General features: G+C 41.6%; 1 protein-coding gene across 2 annotated transcripts in view; it reads right to left on the bottom strand.

The window, feature by feature from the left end:
* LOC102228197 (zinc finger protein GLIS2-like) overlaps positions 1 to 20,782 on the bottom strand; it is a 34,923-nt gene that overhangs the window by 11,718 nt on the left and 2,423 nt on the right. The window contains exons 1-2 of one of the 2 annotated variants that reach the window (XM_023333239.1): positions 20,009 to 20,047; positions 1,693 to 1,878 (exon numbers count right to left, since the gene is read on the bottom strand). In XM_023333239.1, the coding sequence (XP_023189007.1) occupies positions 1,693 to 1,858 (166 nt within the window). In that variant the 5' untranslated portion in view covers positions 1,859 to 1,878; positions 20,009 to 20,047. Of the gene's footprint in view, positions 1 to 1,692; positions 1,879 to 20,008; positions 20,048 to 20,782 lie in introns of those variants that run through there. The other variant, XM_023333237.1, reaches the window with a different exon arrangement.

Below are 20,782 nucleotides of genomic sequence, written 5' to 3'. Positions count from 1 at the left end.
TGTGTTTCACTTGGTGAATTTAGTTACTGAAATAAATGAACTTTTTCAATAACATTAATGCGTCGCTATTTCACAAACCACCACTATTTACTATGCTCATTTGCAAAACAAGTCATAATTTGGCATAACTTCAATCACTAGATGTCTGGAAAATGTTTTTAGTACAATCCTTGGTTTGTGTATATTATGCATCAACAGGCTTTAGTTGGCATTAAAATCCAAAGTGATATAGGACTTGTCAGTAGGGTTAATACTTAAATGTTAACAAGTCGGAGCTTGTTCTCTGAAGTCGCTTTGAGTCACTTAGATTCTCATAAGCTCAGAGTTTTGATCCATCTTCAGACATGTTGGAATTTAGTACTTTAAAATCACATTAACATATTTTTTTTTTTCCTTTTGTGTTGTTGAGATAACGCTCCCTATGGGAAAAAATTACTTTCACAACAGTTCCTTATTTCATGACTCACCACATATTTCTTTTGATGATCGGAAGGAGTTCCTTTATTTTCTTGAACTATAGAACTGATTCACGTGGCCCTTCTTTTTTTTTTTTTTTTTTTTTAAACTATTTATGGTTCCATCTGTTTTTGACCGGAGCACAAACAGCTTGGATGCACATGTGGGGACTTAGTTAAGCAAACAAGAAGCACCTGACCGCAATGTGGAGCTGCATAGACCTGCAGCCTTTTTTGTTCACAAAAGTAAACAAGTGAATTGTTTAATTATAGCGTAATTTAAAGGACAAATTAAAAAGCAATGTGTCTCTTGCTAAATGTGTTTGATAGAATAGTGAAAAGGCTCAACTACATTATCTGCCATACTTGAATATCATGCTGCATTTGTCTTTCCAATTCTGAACACTAGATAAGAGAAAGTGACCACATATTATCATATTAAACGTATTAATATTTTATGGATATCAATAAAGCTTCCGCAGTATCGATCAAATTCATTACATTGTTTCAATACATTGAATAACGCTGAAAAAATGATGCTTTAATACATAATGAAGAAAAGTTATTTCACAGTACTATTGGTGATAAATAACCTAAAGTTTATATAAATAGATATATGTTAACTTTATGTCTGCCCCAGTAAGAATATTAACATTAATCAAAAATATAACCCTACATCCTTATTTAATAAGGATTAATTCCACATAAAATACTTATAGAAATATCTACACAATCTTTTTTTCTTCTTTTTTTTTCAGCCTTACATTGTGTTCACATGTCACAGCTGCAATTTGACAAAGTTTTTCCACTTCTTCCTAATTAGCTCGAAAACGACACTTCTCTCCGACGTAACAAAAACCATTCTCCGATCCGGTTTCCACCTCTGCCCCCGGTGCAATCTGGACGTGCCTCAGTGCTTAGTGGGAAGCCTGGTTTGGAGACAAACATATGATTCTGTCTGCAGTTTTCTTTGGGCTGCTTCACGTCGGTGTCACGCTCGGCTCGTTAGAGCCGACGCTTCCAAATCTGCTGACAATCCACCTCTGTGTGAGGACAGAGAGGAGCAAACTTCTATTGGATTTGCAATATTAGGTTACCGGAGAAGTGAGAACAGAGAACCGGTTTTGTTGAAGACTCACTGTGACACCGGGCGTCATCAATGCCACGCGGGCGCCTGACTTGACCCAATCTGTCTATTAACTGAGCTTGTAGAGCTTCAGGCGTCCTGGTTGGTTACCTGGTGAGGAGGGTGGCGATGGGAAGGTGGTGCACTGCAGGCGTGGCCGTGAGGCGTGGATAGGAGCACAGATCGATGAGGGACAGGACCTCTTTCCAAACTTCACAGGACCGCCTGTTCGTCCAGAGGGAAGCTTCAGGTCCAGCGGCTCGTCCAGAGAAAGCATGGCTGCTGAAGACTGGTGCCCTGAGACGGGAAAATCAGGGGCTCGTTTTACAAAGCACTCAACACAAAACAAAGGTAATTAAATCCTCAGCGAGAAACACTTTGAAATACTTTCAGCTGAGGCATAAACAACATGGTGGTGTTTGAATCTTGTTTTGATATTTAACGGTTGCGGCCTTGTTTTCCTCCACATCTGTATCACATGTGTGTCAACTGGTTAGTCTTCCACGTTAAGGACATTTTTAAATCACTTTTCTGTCTGCAACAATGGATTTCAGATCTCATCATGTGCAGCAGCAGCTGCGTTTCCATTGACCACATGATTGTCCAATTTGACATTTCAAAAATAAATTTGACTAGTGGAAACACGGCAATTTCGAAAAAGGTTTTTCAATAGAAATTTTGGCACTAAGACGTATCAAAGTCGGTTTATTTCGCAGAACTGCACTGGAAACACTTTTTTTTCGCATTAGACGAGTCACGTGATCGACAACTGGATGATGAAGACGACAAGAAGTGGTTGGAGGTCGATGGTAGGAATCTGGTTGCAGCTGTTTGTATCTGGGATCTTGCTCTTTTAGTCACAAACCTTATCTCATGAACATAGACTAGGGTCAGAAAATAGGCAGAACGGAGCAAACCCTCACTCCATCTGTCCATCGTCAAAGGAGGGAACCCTTTGGTAGCCCACACCATCCTACACCCCATGAACAAGACACTACAATACATGGCCTACTAACTGAGGTTGAGACTAACTTCCCAGCAGCAAGGAGCAGTCCCCCCTTTTTCCCAGTTGATCACAACAGCCTCATCCCTCCTCAAGTACTGCTGCACACCATCTTAGGGCACCCTGAAGGTCACGACTTAAAGATCCCAACAGAACTACTTCATCTGCAAATGGCTCATTTTAAACCTTGAGGTTACCAGATACCCTCCTCTCCACGGCAAGTGTTGAGATCCTGTCCATAAACACCACAAACAGGATTTGGGCATAAGCTCGAGTTTATATCACGAATGCAGCCACAGAATTTGCCTTGCTTAGACAAAGACCTGATAGTCCGTAAAGGCATCCCCCCTTATGCCCCGTACTACCACAGCCTCCCCACTAATACTTTGGGGGGACAGGGTCGAAGGCCTTCTCCAGAACCACAAAGTGCATGTGGACCGGAGAGCTGAGCTCCGGTGACGCCGTCGGCATTTTCGCAAGAGATAATTATCTTGTCCACTGTTCCGAGGCAGGGATGAAAACCGCTCTCCGTCTCTTGAATTTAAGGTTCAGCAGACGGTCAGAGCCTCGTTTCGACTACCATAAAGGAGTCGTCTCTAAGGAGAGTCCGGGTGGGATGGGGTACCACGGCCTTTAGACACATTCCTGGTCCAACACACCTCAATCAAACTATTTATTTATTATCACAACCTCATTTCTCAGGGGTCTTTACAAGTGGGACCCCTTGGAACACAATCTCCTACCCCCTTTCCTACAGACTGGTACCACAGGAATGGTCTGTGTCCTCTATATGACATTCGAGAGGTGTCTCAACCACTTCTGAGGTCCTGCCATCAATAGTTTAATTGGCCAACCTAAAAAGCAATAAGTTATAATTGCAGTTTACTAGTTTGTATTTGTGAACAGACAGAGCTCAAACTCAAAGATTAAATTCACAGCATCAGATTGTTGCTATGGCAACAAAACAATTTAACTATGAATATTATTCTTTGAACATTTACAAAGTAAACTTTCCAGATCCATAAAATCTTACATTTAAATGTTAAACAATTTAAAAAAATAATTTATGTATACTGAAACCATTAAATCAAATTTAGCAGCACTTTTATCTCAACAAACAAATGTTACATTTATGTATCTGTGTTCTGTGTTAAAATATCAGCCTTTATGGGGCCCCTGAAGCCCTGGGGGGCCTTATGGAGCTGCTGACTTAACTTAGATTAAACAGAAGTGCAAATAATTGATATTCATTTTAATTGTGTTTTTTTATTTGCTGTTTTTAAGACTAGTTGTGGGTTTAAATAGCGTTTCACTGTCAATGTCTTCCCGTAACATATAATCACCCCGTAATATTTTTTATATTTCCTGTCTACTTAACATCTTTAAATACAAAAACACGGTGGACCGCCGGTGGTCCGCCTCGGCGCCCCGACCACCAGGCTTAGCAAGTTTTCTGGGGGAAGCCCTGGAGTGTCCTTCTCCACATCCTATATATATTCCTCCGATGACAGAGATTTTGCTTCTGACATTCTGGCCACCCAACACCCGAGTCCCTCGGATTCAACCCGATGCTAAAGCTTCCTTCCTCAGCCCGACAGCCATGTTAACACAGAAACCCGTGAAACACAGGCAAATGAACTTACACAACTTCCAAAAACATTTTACCTTCCAAATAAAGGGAGTTTAATTGTGTAAATGTTGACATCCCACAGATTTTCTCCTTCTCCTTCCAGATCTGAAGGTTTAAGTGTGAATGTTGACTTTTATCCGAGGTCAGCCTCTCATTCAACAGGATGAGGAAAATCTGATTCATAGGTCAAGCCACATGTCTGGTGAGCAGCTCTCAAAACAACTTCATTCTCACACTCAGGGATGTTGGCCAATCACAGGGCTAGTTGTGTCAGATTTGTGCTAAAAGGGATAAGTCACATCCAAACAGGGATGTTTAGAGAACAAATTATTTATTTAGCATAGTGTTTAAAGTAAACATGCTTTCTTGATATACAACAAAGTATGTCTTTTCTTTACTATGAAGAATGTACAGTTCTGATATGGGCGACGTGGGCAACCACCCAGGGCGACATGAGCGCCGCCCGAGCCCCTTTGTGCTTCACCAAACTAGGTATAAAAAAAAACAACAGAAAAACAGAAAGTAAATAAATTATTTATAACTACTTGTAAACTCAAAAAGCTGACTAAGACAATTTTGTGTTTATTAGAACCACAAACGTAAACAGTTCACAGTTTGCAGCTTCTACATGTCTTTAACTCTCCTGGAATAATAAATGTGGGAGGCAAAAATATGTATGCAAAAAACAAAAAGTACATGCACATGAATTATACAATTAATCCAAAGGTTACAAAGCATTTACAGCGTAAATGACTACAAAAGAGTCATTTATAAAGAAAGAACCTGTACTCATTGTTAATGCCACACAGCTCATTACTCTAACCTAATGAGGTTAGAGTAAGTTTCTCAAACTTCTGAGAAAGGTTTGAGTTCCTCTAGTGACGCATCACAGAAAAACACATCTGTCTCTAAGTTTCTGAGGGAAAACCTCGTGATAGTTATTGTGATATTAAACTGTTGCTCTGCGTTTCTGCGGTCGGCCCTTAAGTGGCTCGACAAGATTTCGCAGTAGTGTTTTCATTTCTTAAGGTTGAACCCTGGCGACTGAGGCATGAGCCAATCAAAACGATCTCTCGGTCCATGACTCATGGCTGCGCTCTTGTCGAACAGAGTGACTCAAGATTCGGATATCGGCTTCAAAGCGAAAGCGTCACGGGGGAGAAGCCAAAAACGGGAAGAAGCCGTGGTAAGGTGGAAAAATCTTGCAGGAGAGTAAAAATGGTTAGCAGCTGCTGGAAAAGCTGACAGCACTGATGGGTTTAATCGTTGCAATTTTACATGCTGGTGATAGTTCCCCTGTTAATCCTGTTAGTGGCCATCAGTCGCATGCATGGAGGAGAAGATGCACTCTGCGCTTTACTTCATGTAATCGAGTTGCATGAACGGTGCAACATCTAATCTTTTGCCTGTTTAAAATGCATCATGAAGCTGGAGCCTCCCCAGATTGTATAGGGGCAGTAGTGTGTATTTTCCATTAACATAGTGGCATTTTATAGCACAATCAAGTAACTGTGTTCAGTTGCTATAAAAATGCTCTATATGTCAAATATGATAAAAGAAATTTGATGTCGTGACTTTAACGCTGTGAAATTGGGTCTCTGTCCCTTTAAAAACTCCTCCTCTTTCTGAAACCCCACCTTCAGGCAGTCATCACTACATCGCTCCTCTATTAACCCTTTAGCAGCATTTCAATGGAAGCAGCTCATATAACGAGCTCAGCCGATGCTCTGTTCCACCAGGTGGTTGCTAATTGCTGCTGGCTAGTCTGAAGGAGCTGAGTGGGCAGAAGCTCAGCTTGGAAACTGGAGCTTCGTTGTCGAAGGCGACTCTCGGTCCAACCAGGCGTTTCGCACAGTTGAATGGTTGCTACGGGAGATTAACGGATTTCTCAAACATGCGTGAAAGAAGGCATAACACTGCCCCTTTAAAACTTTTATACTTTTAACTCTGCGGTCATTTCTCCCTTAAGGCGTCGAGATGAATTAGTTAAACGGTTTTATTGAACACTTCTGGTTGTCGTAAAGTCATATTGTGACCATAACAGTACCGGCAGTGATTGCTTTGGCTGAACAACATATTGACAATATATTGTTATTGCAGTAGCAGTGTTAAGAACATGTCCAAGGACATTGGCCTGTTTGGAACCTAATATTCACCACCTTTTATATTTAGTGGGTCTTAAATTTGCTTCTGTCCCAACTCTCTGAGCTGCCTCTCGTCATTTATGCAGGGTTCCTACACAGCTTTTGTGGAGAAATTCCAGACTTTTCCAGACCCAGTTTTCCAGAGATTATATTGGAGAGAGGGAAAAGAGTTTTGCCTTTACATTCTTTAGTTGTGCAGACTGACGTTTCTAAAAATGTATGGAGGATTGAAAACACATGGAACATGGACGTAATCCGTCTCTCGACCAATCGGCACCAGCCTGAAAAAATGGAAAATGGATGGATGTCATGATAAGACTCAAAGTCACAAAATATCCCCGGGAAGGAGATTTTTACTCATTTTGAGAGTTTGAGAGATATGGGGTAAGTTCAACCTACACATAAAAAAACAACATGTTTTATTTTAATGTTAGCGACTTCCCCTATAATTTGGATTCAACTGAATTTTCCTTCAGGATGAAATCTCTAGGAAAACATAATCGGAAGCTGCAGAACACTGGAATTCATTCACCCTCAGAGTTTCTATATAATCTCTCCCATGCCACAAAGCAGGTGAGTGAATGCAGGATTCATGAATCCTTGAAATTAAAAAAAAAATCCTCAATAGGGTTAGAAGTAACCATAGAGAGAGGATACTGCTAAAGGAATCTCTCTCCCAGGTTTTTTATCTAATCGAGGGCAGCATTTTTCCCTCCCTCACACTTTGCAACACTCTTGCAAGCGGTAGACTGAGCACTCAAGCTGGTACAATCACAAGAAACAGCCCAGGGGAGATTAAAGATTCTTGGCCGTTACTTTTTATGGGGGGAAATGTTTAAGGTGGCACTCATATTTCGAAATGTTCCTCCTCTGGACTAAACCTACTCCAGAGCGTATTATGTTTTCAGGACAAAATGTTACGATGATGGCACCGTTTAAGAAGAAAACTGACTTTGTGATTCTGCAAAAACTGGAAGTTGACCTGCGTTTAAACCCCCATCGGCCCGCATATTTTCTATTAGATGAAGAGGAAAGCTACAACAAAACGCAGCTCTAAAGAGAGAGAGAAAAAAAACTCATTAGTCCACCATTGCTCACATTGTTGACTAATGCAGCCCAGTCCGCCATGCCAACTTTAGATTACACTCAGATGTTTATTCCAAATTCCATCCTGGAACGTCACAATAAGACCAACGAGGCAAAGCAGAGGAGTGACAATCCAGCCTTTCTAAAACGCAAAGAAGCAAAGTCAGAATTTGAACCGTTATTGCTTTGGTTTTTCTTCAAAATTTGCCATCAAATCTGTCTTGGAAACTTTTTTTTTTTTAACTTTTACTTGAAACCCTGCACCCCAAGTGGAAAAGTTTCAGCAGCCATCTGTTTTTTCTGGACACAAGTTTTTCAGCCTCTTAAATGGCGCCAGACACCTATGTTTGAACGTAGGTTGGGGGTTTTTTTGCGACACAGCTGCTAAACCTCGACTGGGTGTCCCGCTGCACGGCTCGCTAATGACAGCTGGCAGCAACGATATTTATGATTTACTTTTTTTTTTATATACTGGCTGGATTCGAACCAGCAACCTCCCAGCCACATGCACGCCTCCTCCCTCGGGCTCCCAGAAACTCGCTGTTGCCACAAATTCTTCCGCAATCACTGACACAATCCCCCGGCAGAATATAAGGCAGAGGCTAAACCACAATGAAGTCAGTGTTTAGGGTCCCGGCTGCTGTCTTTGCCAACTTCTTCACCGCACTGGTTTCTCGTTCTGCTGCAACCTCGCTGACTTTTCTCATGCGCACACTCGCATACGGACTGCTGCTTGGGAGCACCGTTGCGGCACGCACATACGCCGTCGTAACCTTCGCCACCTGCGTCCAGACACGCACGCCCACCAGAGTCACGCTACGCCGGAAAGACTCTCAGCAATGCCTAAACCTCTAACCTCCAGCAGCTTTCCCCCTCAAAGACCTGCAACATGTCTAACAACTTCCATCCCTAGCAGAGCACAGACTGTGACTACGAGAAAACTTGCATTTAAGAATACTGCATTTGGTCCTGCAAATGTACGCTCTCAAACTCTAAGGCCTGCAAACGTTTAGGTGAGCACATCTCTAGAAACCTCCGCAAGGTTAGCTTTGAGACACCACAAAGCACATGAGCCTTTTTCTCATGAACTCCTACACAGTTAAAACATCCATGACATGTCACACTTAATGGAGTCCTCAGGTACAACGCACACACTCATCAGGCTTTCCTCCTCTCACAGGAAACATTTGCTTCTACGGTCGCCCTGGTCTGGCCTCTCCCTCCCTGTAATTTTTTTCTACTCCCTCCTCTCTTGTCTTCCCTCCCTCTAACTCCTTCCTGTGGTTTTCCTCTCCCAATTCACCAGCAGAGCATACCTCTCCTGTTCCCCGCTCCTCCCACTCCTCTCTCCCCCCTGCCCTCCCCTCGCCTCTTTCACATACTTTATTCTCCAGTGCATTTTTAACTCCCTTCTTTCATTCCTTTCCAGTTTCTTGGATCATGTGTGTGTTTGCAGCTTTGCCTATTGCTTTATGTACATAGCGCCGCATGTAATGTTTTATAAGTGAAACTTAATACGTTCTGTTAGAACTCTATAAAAGTGTGGGACGAAAATGGCCAAGATTCCTTGATGTGCCAAGCAAAGAAGGGTTGAGGGAGATTGGGATCAACGACAGCTCGTCAAGTCGTTCAAAAAAAAAGTCAATGTTCAATTTTTAGAAGTGATGTTCTTTGATCTTTCCAGTGCAAGTCCTTTTAAGGAATTTCAGAATGTCCCTGCAACTGCAAGGATCACAGAGGGAGGCGTGGGGCCTGTGTTTCTGTGATCTGAAGGCATAAAGAGGCAAGAAGAAAGAGGGCATTTACAAAGGTCCGAAGTGTCCGCACGAGACTTTGAAATTGGATACCTGCTTGAAGAGTACTGGGCACAAACAAAAGGACTAAATGAGTGGTAATGGGTAGAATCACAATGGGAGTCGTGAAGGGGGGGCAGTCTGCTCAAACCACAGAGTGAGGAGAAATAGAGTGAAAACATAATTCAAGCAAGGCATAACTTTTGGAAGCCAGCAGACAGACTAGGGAAGTGGTGTGTTATTTCTTGCGTGAGATATTGTAACCCAGTGAATATAATTTCTGAATGAGTAAGACTTGACGGTTTTCGTTTTTTTTATGGAACAAGTACCATCATGTCAAGTCCAGGTAATCCAGTCATTTTAAAACTGATTGGCTGCATGACTTGCCATTTTTTCAGTTTGTTGTGTTAAGATTCCATCCATCCATCCATCCATCCATCCATCCATCCATCCATCCTTTGCCTCCCTAATGACACTTTCCAATCACTCATTCTGGGGTATTCCAAGATGTTCTCTGTTCAGAAACAGCATATAATCTCTCGAGAAAGCTCCAGGCCCTGCCCATGAGTCTTCTTATTAGTTGATCTCGCATGGAAAACCTCCAGGGGTCGACGTCCAGGACTCATTCCGATCAAATACCCAAACTACCTTAGCTGACTCTCTTTGAAGCCGAGTGTTTCTCTGATCTCATCCCTGGCCATCATACAGAGGAAGCTCGGTTCAGCCGCTTGTATCCAAGATCATTCAGCTATAATCCATATCCCACAACATGGGCTGGTAAAAACAGAGCTTAGCTCTGATTCACCTGTGTTTCTCAGTGCTGCATTTGAAGGCCTGATCCTTCATTTGACCTCTGGCTCCATGCTATCGATAACAAGACACTAAGACACCTGAATGTCTCCATTTGACTCAAACACTCGACATTGACTTGGAGGAAGCAGTCTACCATTTGTCTTGTTAAGAACTATTGCCTCTGATGGTCAATCTTTAATTGGTGGAAGGCTGCAGTTGAATTATCCACCAAAGCATAGATTGTTTTCCACTTCTGCAAGATTTTTCACAAACCATTTCCAGGGTAGGGGAAGGTTTTCCCCAGGGTATTATAATTGAGGGGCCTGCTTGGAAAACCTCCTTTAGAGAAGCAGATGTCCAGACCACCTGACTTCTCACCCCTCATCTCTATGACTGAATATGGCCACCATTCAGAGGAAGATCGTTTCAGCTGCCAGTCATTCATTCTTTATGTTATGACCCATATTTCATATTCATAGGTGAGGGTTGGAACCAAAGCAGATTAGTAAATCAAGAGTTTGGCAACAGATCAGAGCAGCACCTGCATCTTCTGATCCAGAGTTTGGTCTGAAACTATAGAAGAAGTGACTCTCAGCTCACAAAAACAAAAAACTATTCTAATGTCAGTGCTTGAGTCATTGTAGAAAACTATTTAATTATCCAGTCCACTCATTTAGAAGCGGAAATTTCCAGAAAGGTCACTAGAATCTGGTTTTATCACCAGCACCATCGTCTGAAAATCCAACATGGCTACCTGCCAATGCATATAAAAATGAGTGTAGATGAAAGAGAAAATACAGATTTGTTTGCACTCTCTGCAACGTGTCACTCATTTAGTTGTTCACACACTCAGTATGCTTGTTGCAACTTCCATCTCTAAGCATGTTGATCAAATGTCTAAAAGCAAGAAAATGTTTCTGGTTTAGGATGCTAATAGTGACTAGTTTAGAAACAGGTTATAAACCAACAAATCCCACCGCGTTTCAAACCTGGAGCTGAAAGACTGTTAAGTTGGGTTGAATGTAATTCCCAGATATACATGTTGACAGTTTAAATCTCTATCCAGTGTGTTTCACTTTCAAGGTCTTGATAAGGCAAACGGCAAGAACTACTAACGTTTTGGCTCGTCCAAGTCCCGGTGTCAGCGAGAACCACGGTATAAACGGACTGTCTTTTATTATGTCAGGTCTGTTTCTCAGTATGATGTCAGTGCCAACGTCCAGGATGCTGACCTTCCCTCATGACGTAAAATATGGCTGCCACAGGAAAACAAGCGATAGAGGAGGAGGTGAAAACCTCAAACAGAAAACGCAGGACATGGACTCCCACCCTTTCCTCTCCTCACACTTTTCCCATTATTTGTCTCAGTTCTTCCCTCCCACCCTCTCTCCGTCTGGCTCTCTTGCATCTCGGCAGAGCTAAATGATGCAACTCTGCAGACCGAGTATGCAATAGTCACCAGTAGAGCCTGTAGATTGTCTCGCACTGACACTGGCGTCTTCACCCCTTAGAAAGGGAGTGGTGGAGGTTGTCAGGGCCAGAGGAGTGGGGGAGTAGCCTTACGAGAAGGGGCCTATTTTCCTCTTAAAAACAGTTTTACTGACCTTCCGCGCATTTTAAAAGACGGTACAGCAACTTAAAAGGTTAAAATCATCCAACAGAGAAGCTATAAAACACAAACCGAGTCAAATTAAGGGAGAACAAGTTCTTTAAATTCAAACTAAACTTAAACAACGATCAACAGGATCACCACATGTTTTGATTATGAAACAAGTTGAACTTGAAAACTGGTCAATTTAGCACACCTACACATTACATGTTAATGGAAAACAATTTGTTGCAATAGACAAGCTAGCGCCAAAGAAACATGGACATATTATCGGGGGCGTTGAAACTAGTCGAATTATTCTTTTCCTAGCATGTTAACATCTGGTTGACATCACATTTTCTAACTACAACCGTCTTGTGAGACATTTGGAAACAGTGCTGCAACAGGACTTTGAGTATTTCAGGTTGTCAAGTTATGCCACAAAAACAACAGCAAAAACATTGTGTACTGGCACCGTTTGATTGGTTTAAGGACGCAGTTTTAAAGTAGCTTTTACTCAGAAGTCAAAACTTCTGAGATTTTCTTTGGACAAATAAGAAATGGACACCGACATCTCTAGATGTTGGTGTTCTGAGTGGGAAAATTGAATTCTTGAGAATCAGAACCTCAAAATGAAACATGGCCTCCTCTATCAAACGAAAGGAGAGACGTAGGCAAAAAAAAAAAAAAACTGTTTCTTTGCACTTCTAAGTGTTGTTTCTCATTAAAATATTCCAAACTGCAAAAATTTATTTTAACAAACGCGTCGCTGCGGCGTTTGAAAGTACAACAAGCGCAATAACTATTAGCATGTATTGCTAATGGTGGTTAGCCTGGTCGTTGCTCAGAGCAAATCCCACTGGCTTCTGAACTTAGAACTAATAAACAGTTGAGTTTATTGACATTCCCACATTAAAGCCCTGACTTCAGAGGTAAATGGACGACCACACAGGCGGACAATTTTTATGCTTACCAAAGGAATATAACAGTTTATTTTCTGCTGCCACTAAAGGTAGTCCACATGCAACCATTGGAATCTATGACTTTACCTAATGACAACACAGATTGGACCTCTTAGCCACATGGGGACATAAAAATATTTACGCATTTTTATAGAAAACTTTCAGGGTGAGTATTTCAGTATTTTTAACCTGTTAAGATGCAAAAGGTTCATGAACTGAGCTAAGGAGCGCAGTGTTCCAGCACGTAACTCTTAAACGGCAGGACATCCAACACCACAACACCACAACAAAGAGAGTCGAGAAAACATCAGAACCAACAGAGTCAACAGCGTGACGCTAGCCGCTTGGACCTTGGGGACAAGCACAGGGCCCCATTCGTTCTGTTTTAGCTCAACCAGACAGCAGCATACTGAAGTGTACAGGTTTCAGTAGCGCTTCAAATTGAGCACAAAAAAAAAGACCCAAATGAAGAAGTAAAGAGATTTTTCAACAGAATATCAAAACACAATGAAGATAATAATCTTTATTGTCAATTAAGCTATCCACAAAAAACAGCACATGTTGCTTTTCATGCATTTCTGTTCCTGTTCTTCAGCTTATCTGACCTGGTATTTTCCCCGCCTGTTGTGTATTTAACCAAATAAATCCAACACACCTTTATTCTTCCTCTTGCTCGATTTAACCCTGTCATACTCCGTGTAATTCAACAGACCCAAGGTCGGTGTGAGCGCTTTTAAGATGTGCAACGGGTAAGGAAATGAGCAGCGTCAGTTTGGTCAACAATCACTCGTGTGCTTGAGCTGACAGGCGATAGTAAAAAAAAAAACTAGAACTCTCTTTTCACAGGAAACCTCCAGGAGAACCCGACTCGGGAAGCGCCCCGTCTTCATCAACCAGCTGCGGCGGCGAGGACAGGAAAGAGACACAGACGGACACAAAAGCACGGAGCAGACTCAGGAAAGGCGACAATCTGCCTGGACTGACTGGAGGTGAGAGCGCAGGAAAGGGCCACAGAGAGACACAAAAGCACCAGGACGTGGATGCCAACTGTGAAAAGGGAAAATTGCGTAAGGTGATGTGGCTGGAGAGAGCAGATCAAGGAGTGGTGGCCACTTTGTTATGTAACGTGACGCCACAGACCCACACAGCAGCACAAGCAAGAGAGATTACTAAAAGCCATTCATAACTACATAAAAGGAAATTATAGATTGTAGGATCGTATGGACAAGAATACACATGTATACTATTAGGTTTGGTAATGTAATGTAAATATAATATAAGGATGTGATGTATAAAAAAAAAAGTGTCGATCTAAGCACAGAACCCTGCTGAACTCCATTATTGTGTCTGGTTGCATTTTCACTGGCCACATAATTTGACATTGTGAAAATAAATTCACTTTACTGAAACGTGCCAATTTTGGAGAAACCTCCCACTTTTCGATAAAACGTTTTGGCGTTGGGATCAGGTGGTTATCTGTTAGATAACATAATGTAAGGATGTGATGTATAAAGCAAAAACTTATTGATCCAAGAACAGAACCCTGCTGAACTCCATCACTAACTCTAGCTGCGTTCCCACTGGCCATATAATCTGACACTGAAAATAAATTTGCTTAATGGAAACACATCCATTTTTTCCGCTAAAAAATTTTTGCCACTATAATGACGTGCCTTTTTTGTTTTTTTGCCATATCAAAGTTGGTTTATTTTGCATATCTGCGATGGAAACACTTTTTTTTTCGCATCACGAGTCACATGATCGACAACCAGACTGGCACAAACCACAAAACAAAAAGAAGACAGGAAGAAAACGGAAAATGTTGCATTTTTTAATGGCTGATCACATGAACAAACTCATTCAGGCGTGTTTTTATTTGCTTTCTGTATTTAGTGGAAACACCACAGTTGCGAAGACATTAGAGGAACATTGACAAAGATTTGCGCACAATTGTAATGGAAACACAGGAACTGCTGTCTGAAAAAACTGTATTTACTTGAATGAATTAATGTACCTCAGATTATATCTGCACTATTTTGCATGTTTACAACAATAAGAAGTTAGACCATGACATGTCAGCTTGAGCCATTTTGTCTCGACAACAATCAGGTCTAAATCTGGTTTGAAACTTCTCAGAAATAAAAGGCAATAAGCAGTGTTTTTTAAAAAGAGAAAATGCCCTATATTTTACAGATGCTTTCCTAATTAGTCAGTAGTTCCTCGACGCGTAATAAATTATTTTATGTCTTGCAAAAGTTTCCCTACTCTTTAGTGACGTACCTACGTTTTTCGCATTGTGTCACAACAATGTCTTTTTTTTTTTGTTGAAGAAATACAGTTTGATAAACCAACACAATGTTGTGCATAACTGTAGCGGGAGGAAAATTATACATAGCTAGCTTTCAAAATATGGCACTCCGGTCAAATGAGTCCAAAATGACACTTTGTGGGCTCCGTGCAAAACGCCTCCGAGGTGAAACATGGCGGTGGCAGGATTATGCTGTGTTTTCCTACAGTCATAAAAACTAATAAGAGTTGGTGGGAAGATGGATGGAGAGAAATACACAGATATACTAAAGTTCAATGTAATCATTTCTTTTCTTCTTCTTTGTTTTCTTAAAGTACCTCGAGATGATATGTTGTGAATTGACGCCATTTCAACAAACTGAATCAAACTGAGCACAATGCAAATGAGGAATCTGAAAAAGAATCTGTAAAAACTGATCTCTACACGCGTGTGAAGCTCATAGAGAGAAAACAGAAATGCAGTTTTTCCAGATTTTTCTTTCTAAGATGGCTGAAAGCATTGCCTCCATTTTCCTATTGTGCACTAATTTGTGTTGCTCCATCCCACAAAATCCCAATAAAGCAAATGAAGGCTTGTGGGGAAAGCGGTGAAAATGTGCAGGAGGCATTAATACGGCTGCTTTTAGCGAAAGTTTAAAAAGTGAAGGTCAGAACCTGAATTCTCCTCAGTGTCAAATGGTTGCATTTAAAGAGCGGAAAATGATCACAGATCGCAACAACTCTCACAAAAACACTTACGTAACCCGTAACAACAGCAGACCTTTGTTTATTTCTGTTCTTAAAATGAATTTTCTCTTAAAAGGAAAATAAATCACATTATTGCTGAGTGTTTCTTTTCTCGCTCTCTCTCAGCAACACATCTAAAAAAGACCATCAATGTTTCTTTGCAACCATTGGTCAGACAGGTCAGAAGTCGCCTTCTGTCCCCTGCAGCTTTTCTTACAATTAGTGGAGCAATAGTTATTTCCCAACCACCGATGATTTTATTCACAGCCACTACATGTTTTTTGGGGGGGAAAGTAACAAAATTTAAGACATAAAGAAAAGAATGAGGGGAGACAAATAGCAAAAAAAACAAAAAAAAAAAACACAATCTCTTTGCACTGAAAATGGAAAAGTTAAGGAAATAAAAACCGAAATGAGGAAACAAGTGAATCTTTCCAGCGATCGATTGGAGCCAAACAAGGCCAGGAATAGCCTGAGTGCCGGACGCTAACGCAGTTTTTGCAATATTTTCTTTCCACTTCCATCCAGATTTGCCTTTGGTTTTTTTTTCTCTTTCCATATTTCTCTCTCTTTTTTTTATTTCCTAGTATCCCTCTTTCATTCCTTCTGTCATCCAGACCCAGAACACATAAACACATGTGTCTCACATTCCTCTCTGCAGAGCAGATTCACCCAATTTATTTTCACTCTGTGTGTGTGTGTGCGTGTGTGTGTGTGTGTGTGTGTGTGTGTGTGTGTGTGTGTGTGTGTGTGTGTGTGTGTGTGTGTGTGTGTGTGTGTGTGTGTGTGTGTGTGTGGGGGTCTCCTCGTGAGTGTGTGTGTGCCAAGCAAGTAAATAATAACCAATCCCAGCTGCGTATTGTAGCCTGTCCATCTTGTTTTTGGTTAGGAAACGTAGACGAAGGTTAAAGAAAAAGACTCCATTAAATATGAGATGGATGGATGGATGGATGGATGGATGGATGGATGGATGGATGGATGTTTTTTTTAATTATAAAAAAAAATCTAGAATTACCAAAAAAAATCATTTTTAATTTGTATAGAAAAATGTTTTTTCTAGGACTTTTTTCTAAGTGATTATTTGTAATTCTCTCCAAATGCAAAGTTATTATTTTGAAAATACATCACTAGTGTTAGTCACTAGAGGTTACTTAATGCCACAATTTTGTTTTTAACCTGCAAAAATCTTCTTCAGTAGGGACTGGATATTCCTGAATTGCTTTATCGTCTGTCCGCCATATTGGATTTAACAACAAAAATTCTTGCACTTGCAGCGGATGGCCAGTAGTTGGCAGTGTATTGTCTCTGTGCATTTGTAACATAAAAGTCCACAAGAAACACAAGAAAACGGCTTTTAGATATCTGTCCACTGCAGTGACCGCTGTGCATGAAAGCGTTAGAATCACACATGAATTAGTTTGTTCACGCAACAAGTCATCAAAAACCCTCATCGTCCTCCAACTACTTCCTGTCGTCTTCTTATTCTTTGTGCTCTGCGCCAGTGACAACATCCGGTTGTGGATCACGATGTGGAAACGTGTTTTCATTACAGTTTTGTGAGATAAACCACCTTCAATACGGCCAAAAATCCCAAACCTCGTCCTAGTGCCAAAACGTTTTATGGACAAATGAGTTTTTTAAGTTTTTTTTTAATTGGTGCGTTTCCATTCAGCAAATTTATTTTCAGAAGGTCACATCGGGCAATAATATGGCCGATGGAAACGCAGGTTCTGTAGCTTGAACCACATCGTTCAGTTTGGGCTGCCTGTCTTGTAGATCTAGACTGTTTCAAAAAAAGTTGTGAAGGCAAATGATGTTTTTGATTTTTGATGGGTGAGGAGAAATCTGCCCTCTACTTTCTTAGCTCTCACCCACATGTCAAGCTTAGGATCTTTGGGTGGAAAGTAAGAGCGCTCACTCCGTTCCTTTTGGTAGGTTGCCAAAATGCGTCCAGGCATTCTTTTGACAGTTAAAAAAGTGTTGTTTTTTTGGTGAATAAAACAATCCGTTTTCTGTTTTCAGCGATGGAAGTTGCTTGCTGTTGCTCCAGATGACCGTCATCCACCTATGGTGGTATACCTTTGCCTTTCTGTGAGGGAATCACTTCCAAAGGTCTGAAAAGTGGATTTTCTTATCTGCCTTCAAAACGATGAAAAGATGGATTGTTATTTTATACTTTAGAGTTAAAAGAAGAAGAAGACCAACAGGCCAGGAATGGGTAGGGAGTGGAGAGGCAAATATGAAGGGGTGGGAGGGCGAGATGGAGGAAGGGGGGTGTTGAGTTGGGGTTTTTGGAATTCGGTCTGTGTTTGGTTTGGAAGCGAAGACCCCGTCTCTGGGCTCTCTGGAGGATAATGGAAAAGAGAGGGAGAAGAAAGAGAGGTTTATGGATGTGTGTGTGTATGTGTGGGTGTGTGTATATATGCCCTCGCAGGTGGTCGGTACAAGCTGATGGAAGGGGTGGGGTCTCCATGTGTCTCAAAACGTGCGCGTTCGCTGAACCGCGTCGACACGCCGGCCTTCAGGTGCCGCAGCAAACAGATGGGAGTTGTGATCATGTCAGAATGAGAGCGCGGAGACGCACAGAGGAGGTGAATAAGACATTCCTGAGACGGCGGAGGAGGAGGAGGAGGGAAAGGGGGATGCAGGGAGTCAGTGGTTAGTTGGTGGTTTGAAACTAAGAGGAGAAAAATGACTGCCGGGTCCAGGGTTGGGCCCAAAATTGTTACCACAACCAGCCAGCGAGCCAGGGGGAAGCAGAGGAAAACACAGTCAAAAAAAAAAGAGTTATATAGGAGGAGAAGCGAAAAAGGGCCTCCACCTCCTACAGGAGGGCCTGCAGACTCCGTCCTGTGCCGCAGGGGGAGAAAAAGTGTGTGTGGGGGGGGTGCTTTTATAGCTGGGCTGAACCCACTGAACCCATCATGTACAAACAGCAGAGAAAGTATGGAAACAACAGAGTCACCCAGGGAGATCCAACGAGGGGGTTCAGATTAGGGACCAGGACTGGACATTCGAGAGTGGTGACAACAGAGTGTCATTGTAGCCATTTTTAAACAACTTACTTTAACTGATAAACTTCATTTTGCTTTGATTTTGTGTTTAAGTCTACCTTCCTTCATCTGTCAATGTGTTTCTTTGCCTTTTGTCTAATTTTCGGGACTATTTTTCTTCCTTCATTTTGTTTCAGTACTTTTAGTGTCTTGCCAAAGTACATACATCAATATATATACAGACATCGATATATATATATTTATCAAAAATGACTTGAAAGAAATTTGACTTGGTAATTTACACCTTGAAATTGGGCCTCTGTCTCTTTAAGAAGCTCCTGCTCTTTCTGAAACTTCGCCTTCAGGAAGTCGTCACAACAAGGCTCCTCTATCAACCCTTTAACAACGTTTTTACCAGCGTTGCGCTGAGAAGTAGGTCATATAAAGACACGCAGTTCCACCATGCGTTGGCCAATTGGTGCTGGCTAGTCTGAAGGAGCAGAGTGGGGGAGTCACAGAAGCTCAGAAGCTTCAAAACTTTAGCTCAGAAGAGGGGCTTCATTGTTGAAGGTGAATATCTCAACGGTTGCCGTGGGAAATTAAAGGATTTCTCAAACAAGCATGACAGAATCAAAGCAACACTCCAGGTATGTCCACACTGAGAGAATAACATCATAACATGATGTCAAGTTCAAAAAACTTGATTTTACACATTCCTTACTTCAACAACACTGCTGCTTTTTTGGGGCTTATCTTTTTTCTTCTCTGTAGATTTTGGAAGAAGTTTACTTAGGAAAAAATATTGCAAAATTCCTCGCAAATATTTCTAAAGTAGCACAAAAAAAATCTGTGATTTTGATGTCACAAAAACCAATCATGAAATCCTGGAGGGACTGCTTAGTGAACAAACAGCCTCCTGAAAACCAAGCAGCAAACAAAACAGGGAGACAGTTTAAAGCAGAAACAAATGCAAAAACCACTAAAAGAGTCATGGAAACTCTCAGGTGGAACAACATGTTGACAAACCAGCTATTACCATGCTGTCCACAAAGCTGGCTTTCATTGAAGGGCGGTGGAAAGAAAAATATAAGAAGTCCCATTTGTAGTTTGCTACACGCCATGTTGGGGACACAGTGTGACCAGATTAGACAAACAATTCACCCCAAACACATCAGCCCCACCTCGTTCGACCAGTGCTGTGGGAATGCTTCTCTGCAGCGGTGAAAGGGAAATTGGTGAGAGACGATGGATGGAGCTAAATACTGTAAATAGAGCTGAGAGTGTCCTGGAGGTTCACTGTCCAGCAGGGCAACATCCCCTAACCATGCAGCTCCGGCTGTAACGGAGTGGTTTAGATCAAAGATAATTCTCGTACTCGGTCTCATTGAAAATCTTTGGCATACCTTGGAAACGTTGCTGTTCCAGAGTGCTTTCCTTCCGATCCGAGGTTGAGTCTTTTGAAAAGAAAAATGGGCCAAAACTTTAGTTACTGGATGTGCGAAGCTGGTAGAGAAATACCTCAGGTAGGGGGTATTGCTGTAAAACGTAGTTTTCTAATGTGTAGAAAAAGTTAAAAGACCACATTCAGTCATTGGTCTATCACATGGCATTTTGATCAAATATATAGAACTTTGTGGTTGCAACATGATGCAAAATGCAGGGGTAAAAAACACTTATTGGCACAAGATTATGTCACATCTATAAAATTTATGTTCTGTCTTCTACAACATTTCTTCCCTAAATCCTACATTCCTCTCTCTTTCTTCACTTGTTGATTGACTTCCAAGCACTTCTCTTTCTGTCTTCTCCTCTATCTTGTTTTCTGCATTGACCTGACTCTTTACTAGGTACCAACACATTATCCTTGTATCGACCGCACAAAAGCAGACCGACCCCTTTTGTACCAAAAGAGGAGTGTTCCCCACAGTTGGATAAGGGCGGTAAGACAGACAGATGGAGGAATGACAGAAAAGGAGCTTGCTTGGCTCTGGTTCTTTAAGGAAAATCCACACAACTGTGTCTGGCCCAGCCTTTAGAGAGCTACATGATGCAAGGAGGCTGCAACCTGCACATTTCTGGCTTTACAAGAATCGCCCCCACACAGCCAGCTCTGGCCACCTTGTTGCAAAGTTTGGGGAATTCTGTGGTGCCGATAAACTCATAGGTCATTACCAACA

This window comes from Xiphophorus maculatus, chromosome 5 (assembly GCF_002775205.1).
Source record: "Xiphophorus maculatus strain JP 163 A chromosome 5, X_maculatus-5.0-male, whole genome shotgun sequence".
In the NCBI taxonomy this organism is placed as follows: domain Eukaryota; kingdom Metazoa; phylum Chordata; class Actinopteri; order Cyprinodontiformes; family Poeciliidae; genus Xiphophorus; species Xiphophorus maculatus.
This window is presented reverse-complemented; position numbering and strand designations above follow the sequence as displayed.